The following is a 21798-nucleotide window of genomic DNA, read 5'->3' as shown; positions in this document are numbered from 1 at the left end:
GAGTACTTTCTTTACAACATTTGTACCTTTACAACCAACTCTCGAAAACTAAAAATCGCCATTATAAGGCCAAGTAATCGATTAATATTCTCTGAATCGTGAGAAGTATTAATATGCACTTGTTCATTACCAACTACATATATGTATATAGTTTTAAATATAAGTGTATTTTTATTTTACAAATGTAAGAATATCATATGATGCAAATTTTTGTGATAACAAAAAAAAATTAAAAATATCAACTTTTAATAAAAATAATATATGATAATAACCTCAAGCTAACTCGAGCTTGTGTTATGTGTACTAGACAATTGTAAATGTTACTTTAATATCCAAACACAGGGAGAAGTGAGTTGTTAATAATGTGGGTTGATGATCGCGAGCAATGATATACGGTACCATGTCAGGTTAACCTCCACACGATTCCCCTTGGTGATATATTCCTGGTATATTTGTCACGATGGGCTAACTGACCTGACCTCATGCTCGCTTATCATATTCCATTAGTTCCTTGTCAGCGTAAACCGGTAACGCAGGCACAGGTTACAATTCAATAAAATTATAATACATATATCATCAACAGTTATTCATAATTTCTTCTTTATCATATTTAATAACTATTTTATCTAATTGTATTGTTAAAGTAAAAGTAAGTGTATTGACTATTTAAAAACTGGGAGCTACCTCCCAGTTTTTCTATTCTACAATGGCGATGAGATTATCAAGATTGCAGCAAGCGTTACGAATGGACGTATGGAAAAGATTTTGTAAAATACTGTTGAAAATATAAGAAAAGTGATTATCAACTGTAAGTATAGTTTTATTTATAGTGTTACCTTGTTAATACAGACAGATACAAACCAGTATACTCATAAATGCAAATGTCTGTATCGATCGAGGATTCGATTAAATATGTGGGTATTCCCATTTTACAGAATATTTTAAAAAATCTTCCTTAAAGAAACTTATTCCTGCGTACTCTTAGTTTGTGGAATTAACTACCTGCCAAGGTTTTCTGACGAGACTACAGCATGGGGTTTTCCAAGAATATTATTAGGTTTCTAAGGGTTGGCAACGCGCACGTGACACCCCTGGTGTCTCAGGCGTCCATAGGCTATGGTAACCATTTACAAGCAGACTAACACAAGGAATGACTTGTAAGTTTAAATATAATTATATTTTTTATTTATACACTTCTATTAAATAATAAATACTGTTTACTACTTGTGTTTACTGTTTGTATTCTTACAATAAAAATAGAAATAATCTTTATTCAAATAAACTTAATATAAGCACTTTTGAATAGTCAAGTTTTATTCTACCGCTTATTCGGAATGCAGATTCATCACAAGAAGAATAAGCAAGAAACTTGTGTGTTGCTCTTTTAAATAAATATTGATTTACTTATATTTAGTTAACATCAAGGATTAGGCATGCGACAATCAACATAGAAACCACTACGCACTTAATCTCTGTTCAATCAATGCAACTTAATATAGACTTATTTACTACTAGCTTTTGTGGAATTTATCAAAATCCTTTCTTAACGGATGCCTATGTCATAACATGCATGCATGCCATATTTCAGCCCGATCCGTTTAGTGGTTTGGGCTGTGCGTTGATAGATTTGAGTTATATATATTTAGATTTTCTTTTGCTACCCTCTGAATCACTCACATCTTTAACTATATTAACGAATAACGAATTCTTTTTCTAAAATAAAAATAAACATCCACAAAGCATCTCTCTCTATCTTCATTTATTATTTAGTAATAATAAATGAAGATAGAGAGATAAAGTTACTATTAGTATAGTAACTTTATTACCAGCTTATCTACTCTTTCAATGGGACCACGCGGTGTTACTGAAACCAATCGTGGTTAATTCCCTATCGATTGAAAGAATGAAAAAATCTTTATTCAAATAAACTTCATTTTATCTATTTAGAAACGTTGCCTATCTTACTAATATTATAAAGGCGAAAGATAGTTGAATGTGTGGATGTTTGTTACTCTTTCACGCAAAAACTACTAAATAGATTTCATGAAACTTCACAGTAATATAGCTTATACATCAGAATACATAGGCTATTTTCATGTGAATGAAACCGCGGGGACAGCTAGTGCTTTTCTAAATATAACCGTGTATAATAGTACTGAGTCGTGAGGTGCTAAATATAGTTAAAAATAAAACTACACATTATAATAAAATACAGTACAATATGCATATTACTCGCCCGAGGACAAGTAAGGCTATTGCCCTCACTGCCAACAGGTAAATCTGGTATAACCTTATACACTTATGGCCAAATAACGATATACAATTTTCTTTCTAGGAAGTGTCAACAAGAAAATACATTCGCACTTATACCAGTTCCATTTGTTAATTAAAATTGATAAATATCACATAAAAATTAATAACACATCGTTTTGTAATGTTTTATTATTGTGATTAGCCCGTATTAAGCGAAAGTTTATAAGGATGTTTGTGTGTTGCTCTATCACGCGAAAAGTACAGGTCGAATTCTAATAAATTTGGTACACAGACAGATTAAATCCTAAATTAACATATAAGATACTTTTTAAGTGTTATTTTTTGGAGTGCTATCTGCACTCGCCCCCTATCGTCCGGCGAAGCTGTAAAGGCCAGCTAGCCAACAGCATTAGAGTAGATCGAAATCGAAATGTCGAAACCGTCAGTTCAGTTTTCGAGCCGAGAAGAACTGACATGAAACTCAGCTCTTAATCTTTTTAAATGAGCTTGTACACGGCTGTATGGGCTTAGACTCTTTGCCTTTCCATTACGGATAAAAAAAACAAAAAAAAAATGAGCTTGTACATATTTTCAAAATACATACATTATTAAATGCAAATTCAAATTGAATGTTATTTTTTTGTTCGCGTTAGTATTACTTGGCCGCCAGTGTAATGCTATTTATTATGCGGGGTGTGCGCTTAGCAGCAGACCTACTCGGTCTACGTCCTCGTCATAACGGGAACACAGTAAAATAATAGAAAGAAATGTCCTTCGTAATACGACAATTATTATACACAAGATAAGGATCAAAATTTCTTTACTTAGCTACAAAAAGAATCGGAAATACCGGTGTCGAATTCGATTCTCAATGTCGATTCGTCAATTTGGCAATACCGTAATCTATACATATAAATAAAATTGGAGTGTCTGTTTGTAATATTAAAATACCCATTTTTTCCTACATGCATATGACTATAAATACGGTACATACACGAAAATAATATAATTTACAATTTTTGTCTGTCTGCCTGTCTGAACTTAGACTACTTTTATTTTAAATTAAATTAAATTCCACGCGGACGAAGTCGTAATTGTAACAGCTTGTAGTAATATATAAAACTGCATTATATTTCGTGATATATTTTACATTTACGTGATACATTTTACATTTACCACCGTAAAATCAGTGTTTTTTCAGCTCGAACTTTTAAATTTTACCTTTAACCCCTGTAAAGATAAAATTTTATATTTCTACAGCCTAAAAATACATTTGAGCTCATAGTTTTAAAAATGACGATACTTCCATACAATCTTTCAATCTACTTTCAACACCTTGCAACCCTTTTTTCGAAAATCTAAGTAATTATATCAGTACTCATAACTCAAGCTCTGCTTAACGTGAAACTAGATGGCGCTGTTAATTGTCCAGGGATATTTATTTCTTTATTATTATTATTCTAATAAGTACCGACAAACAAGCCGCTTATCTGTGGGAGTCGCCGGCTTAATATCGTATCACTTCCTCACTAACTTCCGATAAACATGTAGGTATATATAACCATATTGGTTAACCGCAAAAAGTTTGGGAAAGCTAGTGCTAGTATAGTGTACGATAATATTTTTTTATCACGTTATCACGTGACGCTCTATAACACTCGTGCGTAATCATCCCGCAGGTCTCCACGAGGGAGACTATGGCAATGTAATAATTAAAATAATAATCATTTATTCAGCATCACAGTATAGAGCAGGGTAGGCGAACCAATGACACGCGTGCCATTGACGGCACGCGATACAATATTTTGGGCACGTCGTCGATCATAAAACTGTTTGAAGAAGCTGGCTCATGATATTTTAACAATATTTTCACCTACCTATGCCTGCGAGTCATTATTTTCAGAGATGAATAACATTAAAAACTCGGTTAGAAACCGTTTGACAGATGAATCCAGTTCAGCATGCATTTTGCTAAAAGTAACATCGTACAAGCCTGACATAAATTATTTGTTATCTAACCTTTTACTTATTTAATTCGGATATTCATAATCCATATACTATTATCCGTATAGTCGTATTTAGCTAGATAAAGCTCTACGTCACGTTCTTCTAGTACAGGGTAAGCACCTTTATGCATCAACTTGCCATTTTTTCCAAAAAATGTTTAATGGGGTCATTGACGTGCCATCAAATAATAGTGTGACTTCTGTTGCTGCAGGTTAAATGACAAATAATTTACATCAGGGTTGTAAAATGTTACTTTTAGTAAAATGGATGCTGAACTGGATTCATCTGTCATACGGTTTCTAACCGAGTTTTTAATGTTATTCATCTCTGAAAATAATGACTCGCAGGCATAGGTAGGTGAAAATATTGTTAAAATAGCAAGAGCCAGTTTCTTCAAACAGTTTTATGATTGACGACGTGCCCAAAATATTGTGTGCCGTCAGTTACACGCGTGCCATTGGTTCGCCTACCCTGTTCTAGTATAATGCAAATTTTCATAAATATTCTCAGAAACCACATAATTTCATGCTCATTTATTACAATCAATATTATCTCCGCTTCAAAGATATTAAATATTTTAGAATAATAAACAATAAACTTTAAAAAAAGGAGGCGGTTCTCAATTCCTCTGTATTTTTAATGTAACCTCAGACCTTTATTCTACGAGAACCAATTTTGATATTATTTAAAAATGGTGCTTTCCTAGTCAGGGGCGGATCGTGAATTTGTGGAGCCCTGGTCTTAATCTACTTAGGGGTCTGCCTAATTATATTACTCAACTAAAAAAATACACCAACCAAAAACAAGCGACAAGAAGTTCCCGTTCCTTTCGATAGACGCGCACTTGCAGGGTTTGATTGATCTCAGAATTGCCAACCTTATGATAGGTTTTTTAACATTCCAGATATTTTTTTTATATTCTAAATATCATTTCAGTGGGGACTGGGGGTCTTTTGTATTCTAGGGGCCCTGGGCTTACAGCCCAAACAGCCCTTAGGTAGATCCGCCCCTGTTCCTAGTGGTCCCTTATAAATTTTAACAACATCTGACCAGTAGTTTTGGAGTTATCCTGAGTAATGCGATTAAAGTCAGTTTTTTGTGGCCTGTACGTATAATATTAGATAAGTGAACTGAAAACGTATAGAAATGAATAAACCTTGATTAGACTTATTGAACTATTGTACAAATATTGTCGATTGTGTATTGTATGTAGCAACAACACAGACGGGAGTGGAACTACTGTTTACTGTCCATTCTAGTATTTGATATTATGTTTTGATTTGAAAATATATTTTTATATAGAATACGAATAGATATTGTTAAATGCGTTATAAATAACATATAAGTATATAAGTATAACAATATCTTTACATATAAATAAAATTGCAGTGTTCGTTTGTAATATTGAAATAACCGTTTTTACTACATGCATATGAATATAAATACGGTACATACACCGAAATAACATTTTTTACAATTTTTGTCAGTTTGTCTGCCTGTTTGTTCCAGCTAATCCCTGAAACGGCTGGACCGATTTTGACGCGACTATTTTTGGCAGGTAGCTGATGTAATAAGGAGTTACATCGTTACATACAACTTAGGCAACTTTTATTTTAGAAAGAGAATGTTCCACGTTCCACGCGGACGAAGTCGCAGAGACAGCTAGTATATATATAATTATACATAATAATTTAATAAAAGAAACTGCAAAACGACCAGTTCACCGTTTCGGGCCTACTGATTAGGACGGCGCTCGTGTTCATATGACATCACCGATAACGACGCATTCGTGAATGAAGCCGACCTATAACCCTAGATAAGGCGTGACGTATGCTTCGATATACTCATAATGATTTCCTTCGCGTATGCCGCTTTGATAAATGCAATTAAAACTCTACATAGATTAACATGTATAAACATTATTGTTGACTTATATTAATAATCAATTACATTTAAAAATTATAATGTAGTTATATGTACGTGTATATAATATGTAATTTGTATATATTTAATAATACTTATAATAACTAATTTATTGTTATACCTCGACCAGACTTAGTCTAATCACTCGTCTCCATCCTAAAGTTGCCTGGAAGAAATCGCTAATTAGCGATAAGGCTGCCAATACCTCTATATTTTAATATATTTATTTTCTTTCTAGGAGAGGAACAATAAAGAGTTTTAATCATTTAATTTCATTTACATTATGTTTTCATATTAACTAAAATAAGTAATTAAATAACGATAAACTTCTCAAACAGCGCCATCTAGTTCCAACTAGGGAGATACCTCTGGTGCCAACTGGTGCCTCGCCATTGTAAACCGTTAGCGCAAGCCGATGCATCATCCATTAAAAAAATATGCTCGCTTTTGTATCTTTTATCGGTCATATGCCTTACTAAAATCTGTGAATATAGAGTCAACTTGCTCACCAGAATAAAAGTGTTTATTTATTACTCTTTCTTGCACCTTAAAAAAATATAGAGAATACAGACATATCGCTTATTAAATATCAAAGAGCCACAAGACGGTAACGCAAACGCAAAAAATTTTACAGGAGAGCTCATCGAAATTTTTACTATGATATTTTTGCTTTTTTTACGAATCTATAAGTGATATATCTATGTGTTGGCTCTAGAAATCAAAGTGTCTTTTTTCAATATAAAAATTATAACCATTTTTGAAGAAAAATTAATGTCACTTTATTTTGCGTTGGTCCCTTTGGAATTAAATCATCGATATGGACAATAGTGGTCTAATCGCTTAAGCGATCTCTTCTAGACAATCTTTGCATGAGGATAAAAGACAAGTGGTGGTGGATGGCGCATGAATAGAATGAAATAAACATAAATAATAATAGTAATATATCAAATCTTTACACATATTATAAGCATATATATTCTATAGAATATAGAAATAAAATAAATATACAATAATATAATATTTAATTAAGAAAGAGACAATGTAGTAATAAGGAAGAACAGTAGAAAGAAAATTGTTGTAGACCTCTTGCAGTTTGTCAGTTTGAAATCGTCGTGGACAAATTCGAGCTCTACTTTGCATGTTCAATAATTCATAATATATGGGTATTTCCAAGGTAAGTAATTATGTTTAGCGATATCCTAGCGTCCTGCAATTATCTGGATGATTAAAATAAATGCATGTTATTTATTATAGATGAAGTGATTGTGGTTCTAATATACTAAATTGTTGGATATTATTTGCATAGGTGCCATATTATTCTATTTTATCTTTTCCAGTTGGTTCAAAACAATTAGTCATGATGACAGTGATTGTTTAAAATAACCTAAGAAAAACCTATTACTACACAACCCTTAACACAACACTGTATTATATAATTAAACATTTTAAGAAGTACACTCTATGATTTTTATTTTAAAGCCTACTTTCAAAAATTTTTCCTAATTTTTCAAATCCAATATCACTTATTCATTTAGGACATTTTAGCCGCATATGTACGTCAATTTTTTTATATACATATTTTTCCCTACCGTCCAGTTCAGTATACAGATTCAATTGAGAAGAACTGGCAAGAAACTCAACTGAACTATTTATTATTGTATTGAGCAAACGATATTCAGACTCAGAACCCAGTATTGACCGGCTAATTTTACCTTATTTTACCTTTCTTTCTTCTTCATAAGTACCCTTATGAAGATAGAAAGAAAAACATAACATATATAGCAATATTGTTTATTTTTACCAATATAAAGCTGAAGAGCTTGTTTATTTGAACGTGCTAATGTCTGGAACTACTGAAAATTGAAACAATTTTGTGAATACTTATATTGAAAATTTCTTACTGTTGTAAGAAAATTTTCAATTTAAATTAGTAGAGTAAATTTTATTATAAAAATAAACATTTTTTTATAATAATATTTATTGATTCCATTCCATTATAAGTATTCACAAAATTGTTTCAACAATGAACATCCTATAAATATAACAATATAAGAGAATGGAACGGAATCTGTGCTAGCAAAACCTGTGTTACAGAATTCCACCCGCACTCGGCTCATGGGTAATCAGTTTACAATTTTTGAGTAGAATTAGAAAAATTCCAACTAGACAACGACGTTTTGTTTAGTTCATTCACCGAGGAAGGATTTTTAGGTTTTAGATATTTATTCTCATTAAGAATTATAAATAATTCACATTAACGTGAGAACTAAAATCATAAACTTATACAAAATTAAATATTAGTGGAAATACAAAAGAAGGTATATATAATGCAGACGGTGTATTAACAAAATCTAAGCAACAACTACCCGTATTAATGATAACATTTACTGGTTGGCTTACCGCGCATACATGGCCTCAGCGGTACTGGGTTCACATGTACATAGATGTACCGTGCTATGGCCATGATGTGGCATATTAGAGAGATATTTTATTTCAGATTTCAGATATATAACATTACGCTACGACCAACATAAGTGAAGCATCAGTGCAAATGTTGCGATAACGGGGATAATTAAAAGATAATTTCGACAGAGTTTTTGATAACCACGCGAACGAAGTCGCGGACACAGCTAGTGGTTTATATCACTTTGTTTAATTCAACTACCATAAGCATGTGTGAAATCACAAATATTCCTTAAACCTGACCTACGAGAAGCGTTACAACCTTCCTATTAGCGATCAATTTCCGACCGTTAGTCATTGTTTTTGATGATGTATGATAAAAATAATGTCTGCTACTAATTGAGGATAATAAAGGTGTTATTGCGACTAGACTATTGAAAGTATAAAAAGCACAGTTGCGTAAGAAGGGTTGTCGCCAGCACCCACCTGCTTATCCGGGTTTAAAAATAGCTATCCTATCTCATCACCTTTGTAATGACGTGATTATCACAACAATAGGGTTGCCAATTACTCTCACCATTAGGTTTATTTTATACTAGCTATTCCCGCAACTTTGTCCGCGTGCATCATCTACCTGCCAATAAAAGTCCCGTAAAAATCGGTCTAGCCATTTCAGAGATTAGGCGGAACAAACAAACTTTGGAAAACAGTTTTTGGTGTATTTATATCATTGGAAATAGACACTCCAATTTTATTTGTATGTATAGATTATTGTTATAGTTTATAGATCTGGTAATAAATGAGGATAGGATAATGAAAATATATCGTTGACAACCATAAATTATAAGGAAAATGGACCGCAGTTCCCACACTGGAACAACAAGGTTATTGCAAATGAATTGTTAGACAACTTTGCGTGCGCAAAACGATATACATAATCTAGGTTTTTTTATATCCTAAGACCAAAGATAACTACTTAATCTTACCTAAGTATCTAATACTCGTTTAGAAATCCATTGTTTAATCAAGATGTTTAGTTATCATTAAATTAATACGTGAAACAAAAACTTTGTACCCCAATTTACGAAAATTGCGCGAACGAAATTTTAAATTTCGGACACTTATAGTTTACATAGAGAAATAGTGAAGAATGTTAATTTTTTTTAATTATGCAAAATAAAAAACATAAATCAATAAAAAAAACATACTCAAACCATATTTTTGATACAGTTGCAGAGCAGTATATGTAGTTCTTAGCAATAGAACCTTAATAATGTTCAAACTTACAATTTAAATTAATTATGATCGAATTTCGACCATTGGGCCACCACTAAACCATATTAATATACCAACCTTAAGAAATTTGTTTGTTTGAATGAGGCTATTGTACGGAACTACCATCGTAGAAGCCGTCGTGTGATCTTACGTCTCGTGACATTACATTTCAATTTTTAAGCATAGACTTGACTACGCAAATAAATGCCCTGAAGCGTTTGGATACCAGTTTAATACAAAATATAAGTTATCCTAATCTATTCATAAATCTACATATACATAAACGTATATACGTACATATACCTTTATGAGAAAAGACTAACCGAAGAATTGCATACCGCCACTACCGGGATTGTGGTCAAAGTCAGTGTTTTATTATTTTCTATATATTTCAGTCCTTAACGTATATATAATATGGGCCAATACTGTTATATAATAATATTAAGTTGCCTCAAATAAATTAATTAATTAATTTGAAATGTCTGTTTGTAACTTTAAATTAACATCTTTTCTTTACAAAGTGACTACCTATAATTGGCCTACCCTTTATGTTGGGGTACAAATGTTTGTAGCGTGCGAAGCTTGAAATATGATGGTATGTCAACCACTAGACCATTGCTGTTAGCCGTCAAATCAAAGGCCACAATTATTTTTAATTTTATATTTATTGGAAATGTAGGAATACTGATATTTTATACAAAGAAGTACGGCAAACAGCTGATAAATAGTCATTGTATATTGAGACGTCTAGTACATGTTGTAAACACTTTTTTTTTCCTCTTTCTGGCAATCGGTTTGTAATGCCCAATATGCCACTCACTCGTACAATAGACGGGAAACAGGTATTTTTCCTTATCTAGAGGCTAACAAAACTTACAATTGAAACAATCTTATATATAAAATTCTCGTGTCACAGTTTTCGTTCCCATACTCCTCAAACGGTTTGACCGATTCTCATGAAATTTTGTGAGCGTATTGAGTAGGTCTGAGAATCGGCCAACATCTATTTTTCATCCCCCTAAATGTTAGGGGTAGTCCAACCCTAATTTTTTTTTTATTTTTAGGTAAAACAACGTTTGCTGGGACAGCTAGTATATATATTGATATTCAAAGGGGAAAACGCTGCCTATAGGGACTCCTTTTAATAATATATTTTAGTTATTATATTATATTTTTAAGGTTTTTAATTGTAGGTTCTTTGTTGTGTAATTAAGTTATGTATATATAGTACGATAATGTAAATTTTTATTGTTTATTAGAAAATAAAATAATCAAATTAGTTAATGTATAAACTATATAAGCAGTTTATTAATACTATTCGAATTATGAAATAAAGAGCATTAGGGACTAGTTAATATCTTAAATATAATATGAAGTGACAGACGAACAAAATTGTACCATCCATATTAAATTTTATATATATATATAGGTAGTCTATTATTGATAGTTTGGTCAATTGAGTCGTCTTATTCCTATTATACATAGTTTTTCTATTATTTATTCATATCGTTGGTATTTATAAAAGTCAATAAAGAGTATTTCATACTTGGAACATACAAATTTCGATATATATTATTTTGTATAAATAATTTAAACAGATTTCCCCGGCATTGTCGTACATAATCGTATGATTAAACATTTGAATATCACTTGTGGTTACATTATTGTTTTCATTTGACCATTTGCGTCATTGGAGAAAAAAAAGTGGTCACTCTTGTAGCTAACGTTGATAATATCATTAGTTACTATCAACAATTCTTACCGATATAGACTTTGTGCAAAGTCGAGGGAATTTCTATCACCAAGCAGCTTCCTATGTAAGGTATATCGTGCTATTAAGCTATGTTGTTTTTTAATTTATTTAAATCAGGCTACTAGGCCCATATTATAAATACTTACCTTATAGACTAACATAATAATATATATAACTCAAAGGTGACTGACTGACTGATATAGTGATCTATCAACGCACAGCCCAAACCACTGGACGGATCGGGCTGAAATTTGGCATGCAGGTAGATGTTATGACGTAGGCATTCACTAAGAAAGGATTTTGATTAATTCTACCCCCAAAAAGGATAAAATAGGGGTTGAAAGTTTGTATGAAACTTTGTTAATTTTAAACCGATCGAGCTGAGACTTTGCATGCATAAAGCTACTATGACGTAGGCATCCCCCAAGAAAGGATTTTGATAAATTCCACCACTAAGGGGATAAATTAACGCGACCGAAGCCGCGGGCAAAAGCTAGTTAATATTATAAAACTATTAATGTTAATATATTGATATATTAAAATTGTCTAATGTATTAGTCTGATATATTATTATACGGCCAGTAGTCCTACATGAAGGTGGGCAGCATGTTGGTGGGGACCCGGGCCACAAACACCTTGAAACTCGCGTTATGACTCGACTCCAGCTGCGTCACCCTCAATGTCAGATTACACTTGGTTCGTATATTTGGTTGCAGTGTAAATAATTGTGCATTATCTATAAATTTAAATAAAATTGGAGTGTCTTTTTTGTAATGTTCAAAAAACCGTATTTTACTACATGCATATGAATATAAATACGGTACATAAACTAAAATAACATGTTTTTACAATTTTTATCTGTCTGCCTGTTTGTCTGTTTGTTCCGACTTATCTCTGAAATGGCTGGACCGATTTTGACGGGACTTTTTTTGGTAAATAGCTGATGTAATAAAGAGAAACTTAGACTATTTTTATTTTAGAAAAATAAAGTTAAATTCAACAGCTAGTTATAAAATAAATGTCGGGTATGCTGAATTAACAATAGAGGCAGTATCCACTGGTCTCTAAGTCACGTCCTCCTTGCACCCTACATAATATGTCCATACAAACATACATAACAGGAGGGCTAATTTTAGAACTAATAAAAATACGTTCTTTTTGTACATAAAAATACATCTTAATAATATTATAAACGTGGAAGTCTGTGAGTCTGGATTCATAGATAGATAGACAGACATTTTTTACTCTCTCACACAAAAACTACTAAATAAATTTTAATAATAGTTTACAATAATATAGCTGCTATATTATTGTAAAGTATAAATGTTTTTACCGTACGAGGAATCGAACCCGCGGCTATCCTAAGTAAAGCTGTTTGCTAAACCGCTAGAACACCGAGGCCGTCGTGGTATGGGCATAAAGTGCCTAGGAACGAAGTTAATATTTTAAGGAAGGTGTTACATATGAATATGTGAAAGATGATATGGTTAGAAAAGTAAATAACGAGATGACTGCGAACAGGCATGAATGAAGAGAAAACCATATAACGCCGACCCCAAATAAATGGGATAAGGAAGAAGCAGATGATGATGGGTTCATACTTGTCATGGTATCCAATGTGACAACCAGATATAATTAGATGGGATGTGACATTCGTTTCCGAGAATAATCTCGACAGACAGATTAATTGGCATTACAGATTAAAAGAACCGCGAATAATTGCGTTTAAATCACAGACGGACAGACAGACAATTAAATGTTATTTATATGTCTAATGTCTAGACTTTGGGAATACTTGTACAGTCACCTGCAATGACATACAAACACTTTATGGATAAAAATAGAATAGATATGCCCACTTAGGAAGATTGTATACATATAAACACTAGATACTAATACACTAATTACACAACGAAAAAAATGTTAATTTTACATCATTACATAGTATAAAATAGGGTTGCCAAGCCCAAATTAAAAAAACCAGTATTGCAAGTTCAAATAACCAGGACTATCCAGTTTAAAAACAGAACGCAGTAATATTCTTGCAATAGTTATATTAAGATGTAGTAAAATTCAAGTAATGAATATAATTAGGTTTTTAATAAAAAGTATTTGATAATATTATACTGTTGACAATCAGTAATTAAGAGGCGCTATGTTTTTAAAATATGCATTTTAAAAACATAGTACGCTGCCAAATGATTATTCAGGACTTTCCAGGACACTTCAAAAACTAGGACAAGTCCTGCGAAAACAGGACGGTTGGCAACTCTAGTAAAAAACAAAGTCGCTGTCGCTGTCTGTCCTTCCTTATGTTTGCTTAAATCTTTAAAACTACGCAACGGATTTTGAAGCGGTTTTTTTAATAGATAGAGTGATTCAAGAGGAATGTTTATATGTATAATACATATACACCCGTGCGAAGCCGGGGCGAGTAGCTAGTATTACATAAAATAATCTACTGCCACCATAAGAAACTCCAGCAAACTACTAGTAAATATATCCAGATCTGGAAAGCGTCTAACTACACCGTTGTGTAGACTCAATACCAGAGAAATAGGAGCCTGTTTGACCAACAATTATAACATTACATGACAAGTAACAATCCAGTAGAATAGAATAGAATAGAATAAAAAATCATTTATTCAAATAAAATTAATTTAAGCACTTTTGAATAGTCAACATTTTTTTTTAAATCTACCGCTTATTCGGAAAGCTGTCTCTTCACAAAAAGAATAAACAAGAATATTGTGTGTTGCTCTTTCAAACAATCCTTGTAAGTTCACATTTTACAAGTCGAAACGTGTGAATACAAACTACCAACCAGCACTAATTTATTTAGGCACAAATATAAAAACACAAAAAGATTAAATCAGTCGTAGTGATAAGAGCAGACCAGTCCCTACAAGCAGCACTCGTTCACGAGTATGACGGATGAGTAAGGGTAAACCTGCATGTGTGCGCTATAGCTGCACGAAACTGGTACATAGCTCAGTTTTCTCTTTTCGGAGTACTCTAATACCGTTGGCCGCAGCTGGCCTTTTAGCTGGGACGATAGGTGGCGAGTGCAGACGGCACTCCAAACCCGCGGAAGGACTTATGGAGCGGCTGAAAGCTAACTCCCGCCTGACAAATACGATTAGTCTGAGGGGTTCGAACCTCGGCTCAGGCCGTCGTAATATCGATCTCCGTTTTAATTGGACGGAAGATCAGTGTCGAGAATCGCTCATGGAGCAAAACACTGATTTTCAGCTAGGGAAAATAAATAAAGGAAGTTGAAAGTAGGAATTACAGTTAGAGTATCTACCAGAACTTTATAAATACAGAGATATTATAGTTTAATTTGAAATATATGAATACTACAAATAAATAGGAAAGAAAATATGTATAAATGATAATAATAATTATTATTTTCATGTAAGAAGTGAAAAATGTATAAATGTTTTAAGGAAATTGAAAACAATTATAACTACTGCGCTCTGTCACCAGAGCAACTTAGTTTTTGTTGCTGTCATAGGTTGTTTTTATATATTTTTAAAATGTATATTGAATGCACTATTGCACGTAGATTTAGTGCAAAATTTCAACCTTTTTTTATGCTACGATGTTGGCAAACCAGCATATGGCCCATTTCATAGTAAATGGTTACCGTAGCCTATGGACGCCTGAGACACCTGGAGTGAAGAAACCTTAAATTAATCAATCTTTTTATGTATTACTAACAATCCGTCCAGGTTTCGAACAGATGCAGTACAAATCTTTGAATATCCCTGCTAGTTCTATACTATAACACGCACATATTATACCTGTAAACATTCTTCTTTAATCACTCTATCTATTGCTGAAAACTGCACGCTTGCGTAATTAAGTAGATACACGCGAACAGACAACGGCGGTCACTTTGTTTTATACTATGTAAAGCGAATTCAAAAGGTAGTAGTGTAGTGTGTAGTGTAGCTTGGACTCCATTTTCCGCAATTGGCCTCTCATTCGGGCCGTTGTGCGTGTAGAGCCAGGCTACTAGCGTAGCCAGCCAAGCTCCTCCCAGAAGCGCAGAAGTCTCCTGGTGTCTTCGCAGGCTTCTCGGAGCGACCTCACCGTTCCGAGGATTTGATTTCGTTGTAATTAAAAAGGTAATTACTAACACAAACAAACTACTCTAAGCTCTTGGCCGCAGCTTGCTTTTACATCTTCACCGGACGATACGGGGCGAGTGCATATGACAGTCCAAACCCGCGGAAGGACTTATGGAGCGGCTGAAGGCCAACTCCTTGACGATTATGCCTACCTGACTTTAATTTGAAGGCACCACTTGGGAATCCCAAGCCATTGGGAACCTCGGCTCAGGCCGTCGTAATTTCGATTCCCGTTTCAATAGGACGTCGATCGACCGAAGTGGAAAATAATATGTAAGTGTTTGTTTAATTTATACACGCAAAAATACATACAATACGCACTGTTGTTTCAAATGTATTTGAAACATATTTAAAAAATAAAGAAAAATACTAAAAAATATTTTTTAAATGTAAAAATACATTTCTTTTTTTATCATTTAGCAGGTAGGTTACATGTAAATTTTGTTTAAAAGTTGACTTATAGTTTTGAACCGACTCCAAAATAGGCGGAAGAGGTCTCAATTTCACCTAAATTGAGACCTCTTCCGCCTATTTAACATTAATTATGTTTGTTACTTCAGAACTCAATCCTTAACACGGCGATTTTATAACTATTTTTATTTGAACGATTGGTTACAAAAAGTGGGTTTTTCTCGAGTGTTTGGAGTAGATTTTGTTTAAGACGGTATAACTATCAAAGGTCGTCTGTTTGAATCTCGTAGATAACAAAAGCTTTATGTTAATTTACATTTGTAACTAATTCGCCGGTGATGAATATACCGATAATAGAAGTCACAAAAGATTGCGTAAGCCAGTTTAGATTCAAATATCTATACATATAAATAAAATTGGATAAAATAACCGTTTTTTACTACATGCATATGAATATAAATACGGTACATACGGCAAAATAAAACTTTTTATAATGTTTGTTCCGGCTAATCTCTGAAATGGCTGGACCGATTTTGACGGGACCTGTTTTGGCAGGTAGCTGATGTAATTACGAGTAACTTAGGATACTTTAGATAATTTAAATTCCACGCGGACGAAGTCGCGGGAACAGCTAGTTATTAATAAAGAGCGAACATACCAATGTCTATGTTCACTACAACGTGGATAGTTGATAATGCTACTTATCCCTAGAATTTATAGCCTTGAGGGGTTTTTTGGTAGATAAATATTCTAACGGCCGACCTAATGGTGAGTGACAACCATCAAACGTGAAGGGAAGGGTATTGTTAGTAATGTGGACTAATGATCCCATTGCTAGCAATGTACCATGTCAGATCGACCTCCACGCGGTTCCCCCTGGAAACCATCGTGATACATTCCCGGTGAATTTATCACGTTGGGCTAACTAATCTGACTTCATGTTCATCCTATCATCCTCCACTGGTGCCCCGCCAGCGAAAACCGTTAGCACAGGCAGGTACATCATTCCATTATCATCCATAAAAAAAAAACAATGTACTATATCAGGTTGACCTCCACGCGGTTTCCCATAGAAACTATCGTGGTAAATTTGCTACGATGGCCTAACTCACCTGACCTCATGTCCATCTTATCATCCTCCACTGGTGACACCATTCCATTATGTGAAAAATTTGAAGTTTGTGCGTGTGGATGAATGGACGTATGTTTGTTATGCTTTCACATAAAAACTACTGAATGGATTTTAATTAAACTTTACAATAGCTCATACATGAGAAAAATTCATAGGGTTTATATTTCATGCAGGTGAAACTGACAGCTAGTCATCTATAGACATGAACTGAACCGATATCACATCGTCATTATGCTGGTCATAGTGGGTACACCTCTTGCACTGCCATTACTGGCTAAAAAGTCCATGCTTCAGTAATTTCACTGCCATGCCCTTACAACTGATACAGCTTACCCCCACAAAGACGACTTTTGTAAAATCTACCTCATTAATTAATATAAAAAGAAATATTGTGTTTAAAAAGAAATATTAGCTACCGCTATAGAATTAGGTATTAAAAACACTTGCCAGATACACTCCAATGATAATTCTCATTTAAAACTATTCTGAATGTTAGTTTCTTAGAAAATATTGGGGTGATGAAATTTTCAGCTCTATTCACAATTAATATAAGTTAATCTTTTAATCCTTGCAATAATTATATGTAAATAAATTCCAATGTTTATAATTATAAATATATATAATATACTCACCATTCCCGTAACACGTAGTGGTCAACGAGAAACTAATTAACAAAACCCACCGCATTTCACAAACGTACACTAACACTTAGAACCGCGTACGACCACACAAGACTGCGGTCAAGTCACGACTGATCATAAATTCTCACGTACATCTCTAGAATATGTATCAAACTCCGCCACAACTTTTTAAAGACTTTTTTCTTTTGTTTTTTATGGCAAAGATGTAAGATCCGAAATGCCTTATTATTAAAGTTGAACATAAATATTATCAACTCATTGTTAATATATTAGGTCCTAACATATGAAATTGGCGTTTTGTAAGGGAGTACATTAAACATAAAGTCAATTTTTTTCAAAATATAATATATTTATTTAATCAAAGTATGTACCATTGCTATGTATGTATGCACATTGGTAATGTCATAGGCAGTTCATTGATCCCTTTACTAAAAAACCCATTCGGACGGGAATCAGTAAAATCTTTGAAGGCACTTTGGACTGCTCCATCGGAGTTGAATTTTTTCGCTTGCAAGAAGTTATCGAAATTTCGAAAAAAATGGTAATCTGTTGGAGCAAGGTCCGGAAAGTACGGTGGATGTCTTAGACATTCCAATTGAAGCTCTTCTAATTAGCCCGGGTGACAGCTATATCTGAGGAAAATAAAGATTTTTATAGTCCATTACCCCAATTTTTACTTAGCCAGCTACTTTTTTAACAGGTTTTTTTTCTACACCTTTCTGGTGAATTCGATACGACGAGTTAACTATCCTGACTTCATCCTCATTACATTATCCTCCACTATTTTCCGCCATCATATCCCGTTAGCGCAGGATCCAAAACTTGGTTTAATATACTTGTCTATTACTTATGATCGTAGGCTAAAGGCTAAAATATATACAGCCATGAGATACATGTTTAGATCGTTCGGAAATTAAAAAGAAATTGTTGTCGCGATCGTCATATTTTTTTTAAATCAGAATTTCAAATAGATCGTCGTTCCAACTGACTGTAAGCTAAAAACACCTACATACCTGAACAGCAGAACAGACATCACGTTATCACTTGATTCTCATCAATGCGATGGCATTCCCGAGGACTTATCTCATAATTTCACTGTCTTATCACTCTTCAACCAAAACTTACTAATATTATAAATGCGAAAGTAACTCAGTCTGTCTGTCTGTCTCATTTTCACGTCAAAACTACTTCTGATTTAAATAAAATTTGGTATACAGATATTCTAGACCATGAGAAAGTACATAGGCTACTTTTTAATGCGAAAAAAGAGTTGTAAGGGATTAAAGCGGAGATGAAAGGTTATATGGAAGAGTTTCGTCGTCATTAAAGCTTGAAGCTGGAAAATTAGTTTTAGGCTGATGATCAAATATAAATTAAGGGGGTAAAATAAAATATGGGAAGGAATTTTGTATGGAAATACGCCATTTTTGAAGTTAGAACTATGAAACTTTTTCTTTGGCTTTTTTTTTTGCTATATTTTTTTTAATTTGGCCAAGGTCACTATAAAACGCGGACGAAGTCGCGGGTACAGCTAGTAGTTTATAAGGCTGCTAAAATAGTTGAAACTGAAGTACCTTTAACATGCAAACTTTTACAAAGTGTAAAACCTGGGTGGTATAGGTACAATAAAACCTCTTTTTAGGCAGTCCCTTGAAGAAATGTAACTCGTTTCCTTTGGAATGCGAGTTTCAAGTTTAGGGCTCCCCATTTCTACGAACCTATTGTTATTTGTAGGGGTCCGCAAGCTTTATAAATCTAAGTACTAAACGGATTTATCCTGAAAATATGCTAAGTATATGCAATATTGTAAATGTACAGTAATGTAAGTGTAATATAAAAAATTATAAGTTCTTGTTAAAATAAATATAATAATAATCATAAACAAATACATTTTTTTTTATATTCTACATCTATACTAATATTATAAAGTTGACAAATTTGTTTGTTTGAACGCGCAAGTCTTAAGAACTATTGGTTCGAATTGGAAAATTATTTTCGTGTTGGATAGTCCATTTGTCGAGGAAGGCTTTAAGCTGTATAACATTACGCTGCGACCCATAGAAGCGAAGCATCAGTGAAAAATGTACAAAAAAATTATACTCGTACATTAGAAAACCATAACCAAATCAGATAAACTGTTTAAACAAATGAAAATGCTACAAGTAAATTGGTTTTTGGTTCTATTATAAGCCATATAATAGTTTTTGTCGTATATATTCTATGTACAAACAGCGATCTGTTACTTTACCGAACAGTTAGTCAGCTTTAATAAGAGACAACCGTGTTAATCAATTTTTTTCATTAATGGAATGGTGCACCCACCTTCACTAACGGCTGGCGAAGGACCACCATCAAAATTCATTAACTATCTTTTATCAGTTGAGATGTGAAAAGGCACAAACATACAGTCAGACTTTCGTATTATAATATTAGTATGGATTAACGCCTGTCCGTATTTGGTAGGCAAAATCACTGGAAAGTAAAATGTGATATACAAACAGTTCGTTGGCGCTTGTTGTTGCATGTTCCATAACTGTCTATGATTTTTGGTCTATGCGAATTATTGTATAATTTCGTAGGTTTTACTAATGCTGTTGACTCTAGCTGGACTCTACAGTTGAACAATAATGTGGTCATAACTTAGGGCCGTCGTAATTTTTCGTCCATTGTCCATGAATAGTCTATGAGAGTGTCAAGGAAACGAAAAAACCGGCTTCATAAGTTAAGGAGTTATACATCGACAATAATAAATAGTAACAATAAGGAATTCAAATTTGCTCCAATCATGAATCATCAAAATTGTTTCTAATCATCAAAATCAAAAAATATTCTAATAGGGATCTTCCTTTTTTGTAAGTCGGTTATATTATAAATTTTATCCTCTATGTATATATTTGTTCTTCCATTTTTACTACAAAATTGTACTGTATACCTACAGAACCCAATAGCATACATGCCATTCCATTCGCCATTAAAATCTTTCTGACCGGCCTTAGTGTGGTTGTTGCTAACCAATTTTTGCTCTTGTTTTAGCAACAAAGGTTTGCTAAAACCGCTTTTACCGCGGTGAAGTTACATACCTATCTACACAAAACATAGGTGTCTGTGTATGTGTATATTTAAGGTGTTTATCAGTCAGTTTGGTACCTTTTTACAACTACATCCACGTTTCTACAAAAGTGCTTCAATGTAAGTTTATTTGAATAAATGATTTTCTATTCTATTCTATTCTATTCTTTATATAATTTTGATATGGAGATAGATTGTGTAACGAGGACGAATTTATTTTGTTTCAAAAACCACAGGTGAGATAATATTACAAACAAAAACTCATAACGGAATTATATTAGGTGAAAGTGTATACAGAGTCTCGGGTAAGAGCTAGTCTAACAGTGGCTTCCGTTGTCTTTCCTTGCCAAGGTCTAACAGAAAATTAAAAAAATACTGAACGTATTTTGATGAAACTTTACAGTAATACAGCTTATGCATCAGAATAACACATAGGCTGTATTTTTATTGAAATTTATATATTAAAATTTATCGCAGGCGAAACCTCGAACCTCGTAGAATATATCTAATGCAGCACATATTGCAAATCAAAAGGTTTCTACAGCGCACGCTTTTTCGAGTTAACACATGCATATTTTATCAAATTTACATAGTTTCCTTTTAAAATATTTTTTTTTATTCTGGTATAAGAATAACCTAAACTACTGAAGGTAGTTTTTTTATCTGAACTCTAGTTATGGCATTACAATCGTTAGTGACAAATACCGTAAATAAAACCTGCATGAAAGTTTTCCCTCTCTACTGCAAATATTAGAATATTAGCTGCACCTGCGACTTCGTCCGCTTTGGTAGAAC

General features: G+C 33.2%; 1 protein-coding gene across 1 annotated transcript in view; it reads right to left on the bottom strand.

Moving 5' to 3' along the window:
* LOC131849769 (laminin subunit alpha-like) overlaps window positions 1-18034 on the bottom strand; it is a 38721-nt gene extending 20687 nt beyond the window's left edge. The window contains exon 1 of the mRNA XM_059199887.1: window positions 17926-18034. Within this exon, the coding sequence (XP_059055870.1) occupies window positions 17926-17980 (55 nt within the window). The 5' untranslated portion in view covers window positions 17981-18034. The remainder of the gene's footprint in view (window positions 1-17925) is intronic.
* Between the last annotated feature and the right edge of the window lie 3764 nt (window positions 18035-21798).

This window comes from Achroia grisella, unplaced genomic scaffold, assembly GCF_030625045.1.
Source record: "Achroia grisella isolate CSIRO2021 unplaced genomic scaffold, CSIRO_AGI_Agris_v1 utg660, whole genome shotgun sequence".
Taxonomy (NCBI): domain Eukaryota; kingdom Metazoa; phylum Arthropoda; class Insecta; order Lepidoptera; family Pyralidae; genus Achroia; species Achroia grisella.
This window is presented reverse-complemented; position numbering and strand designations above follow the sequence as displayed.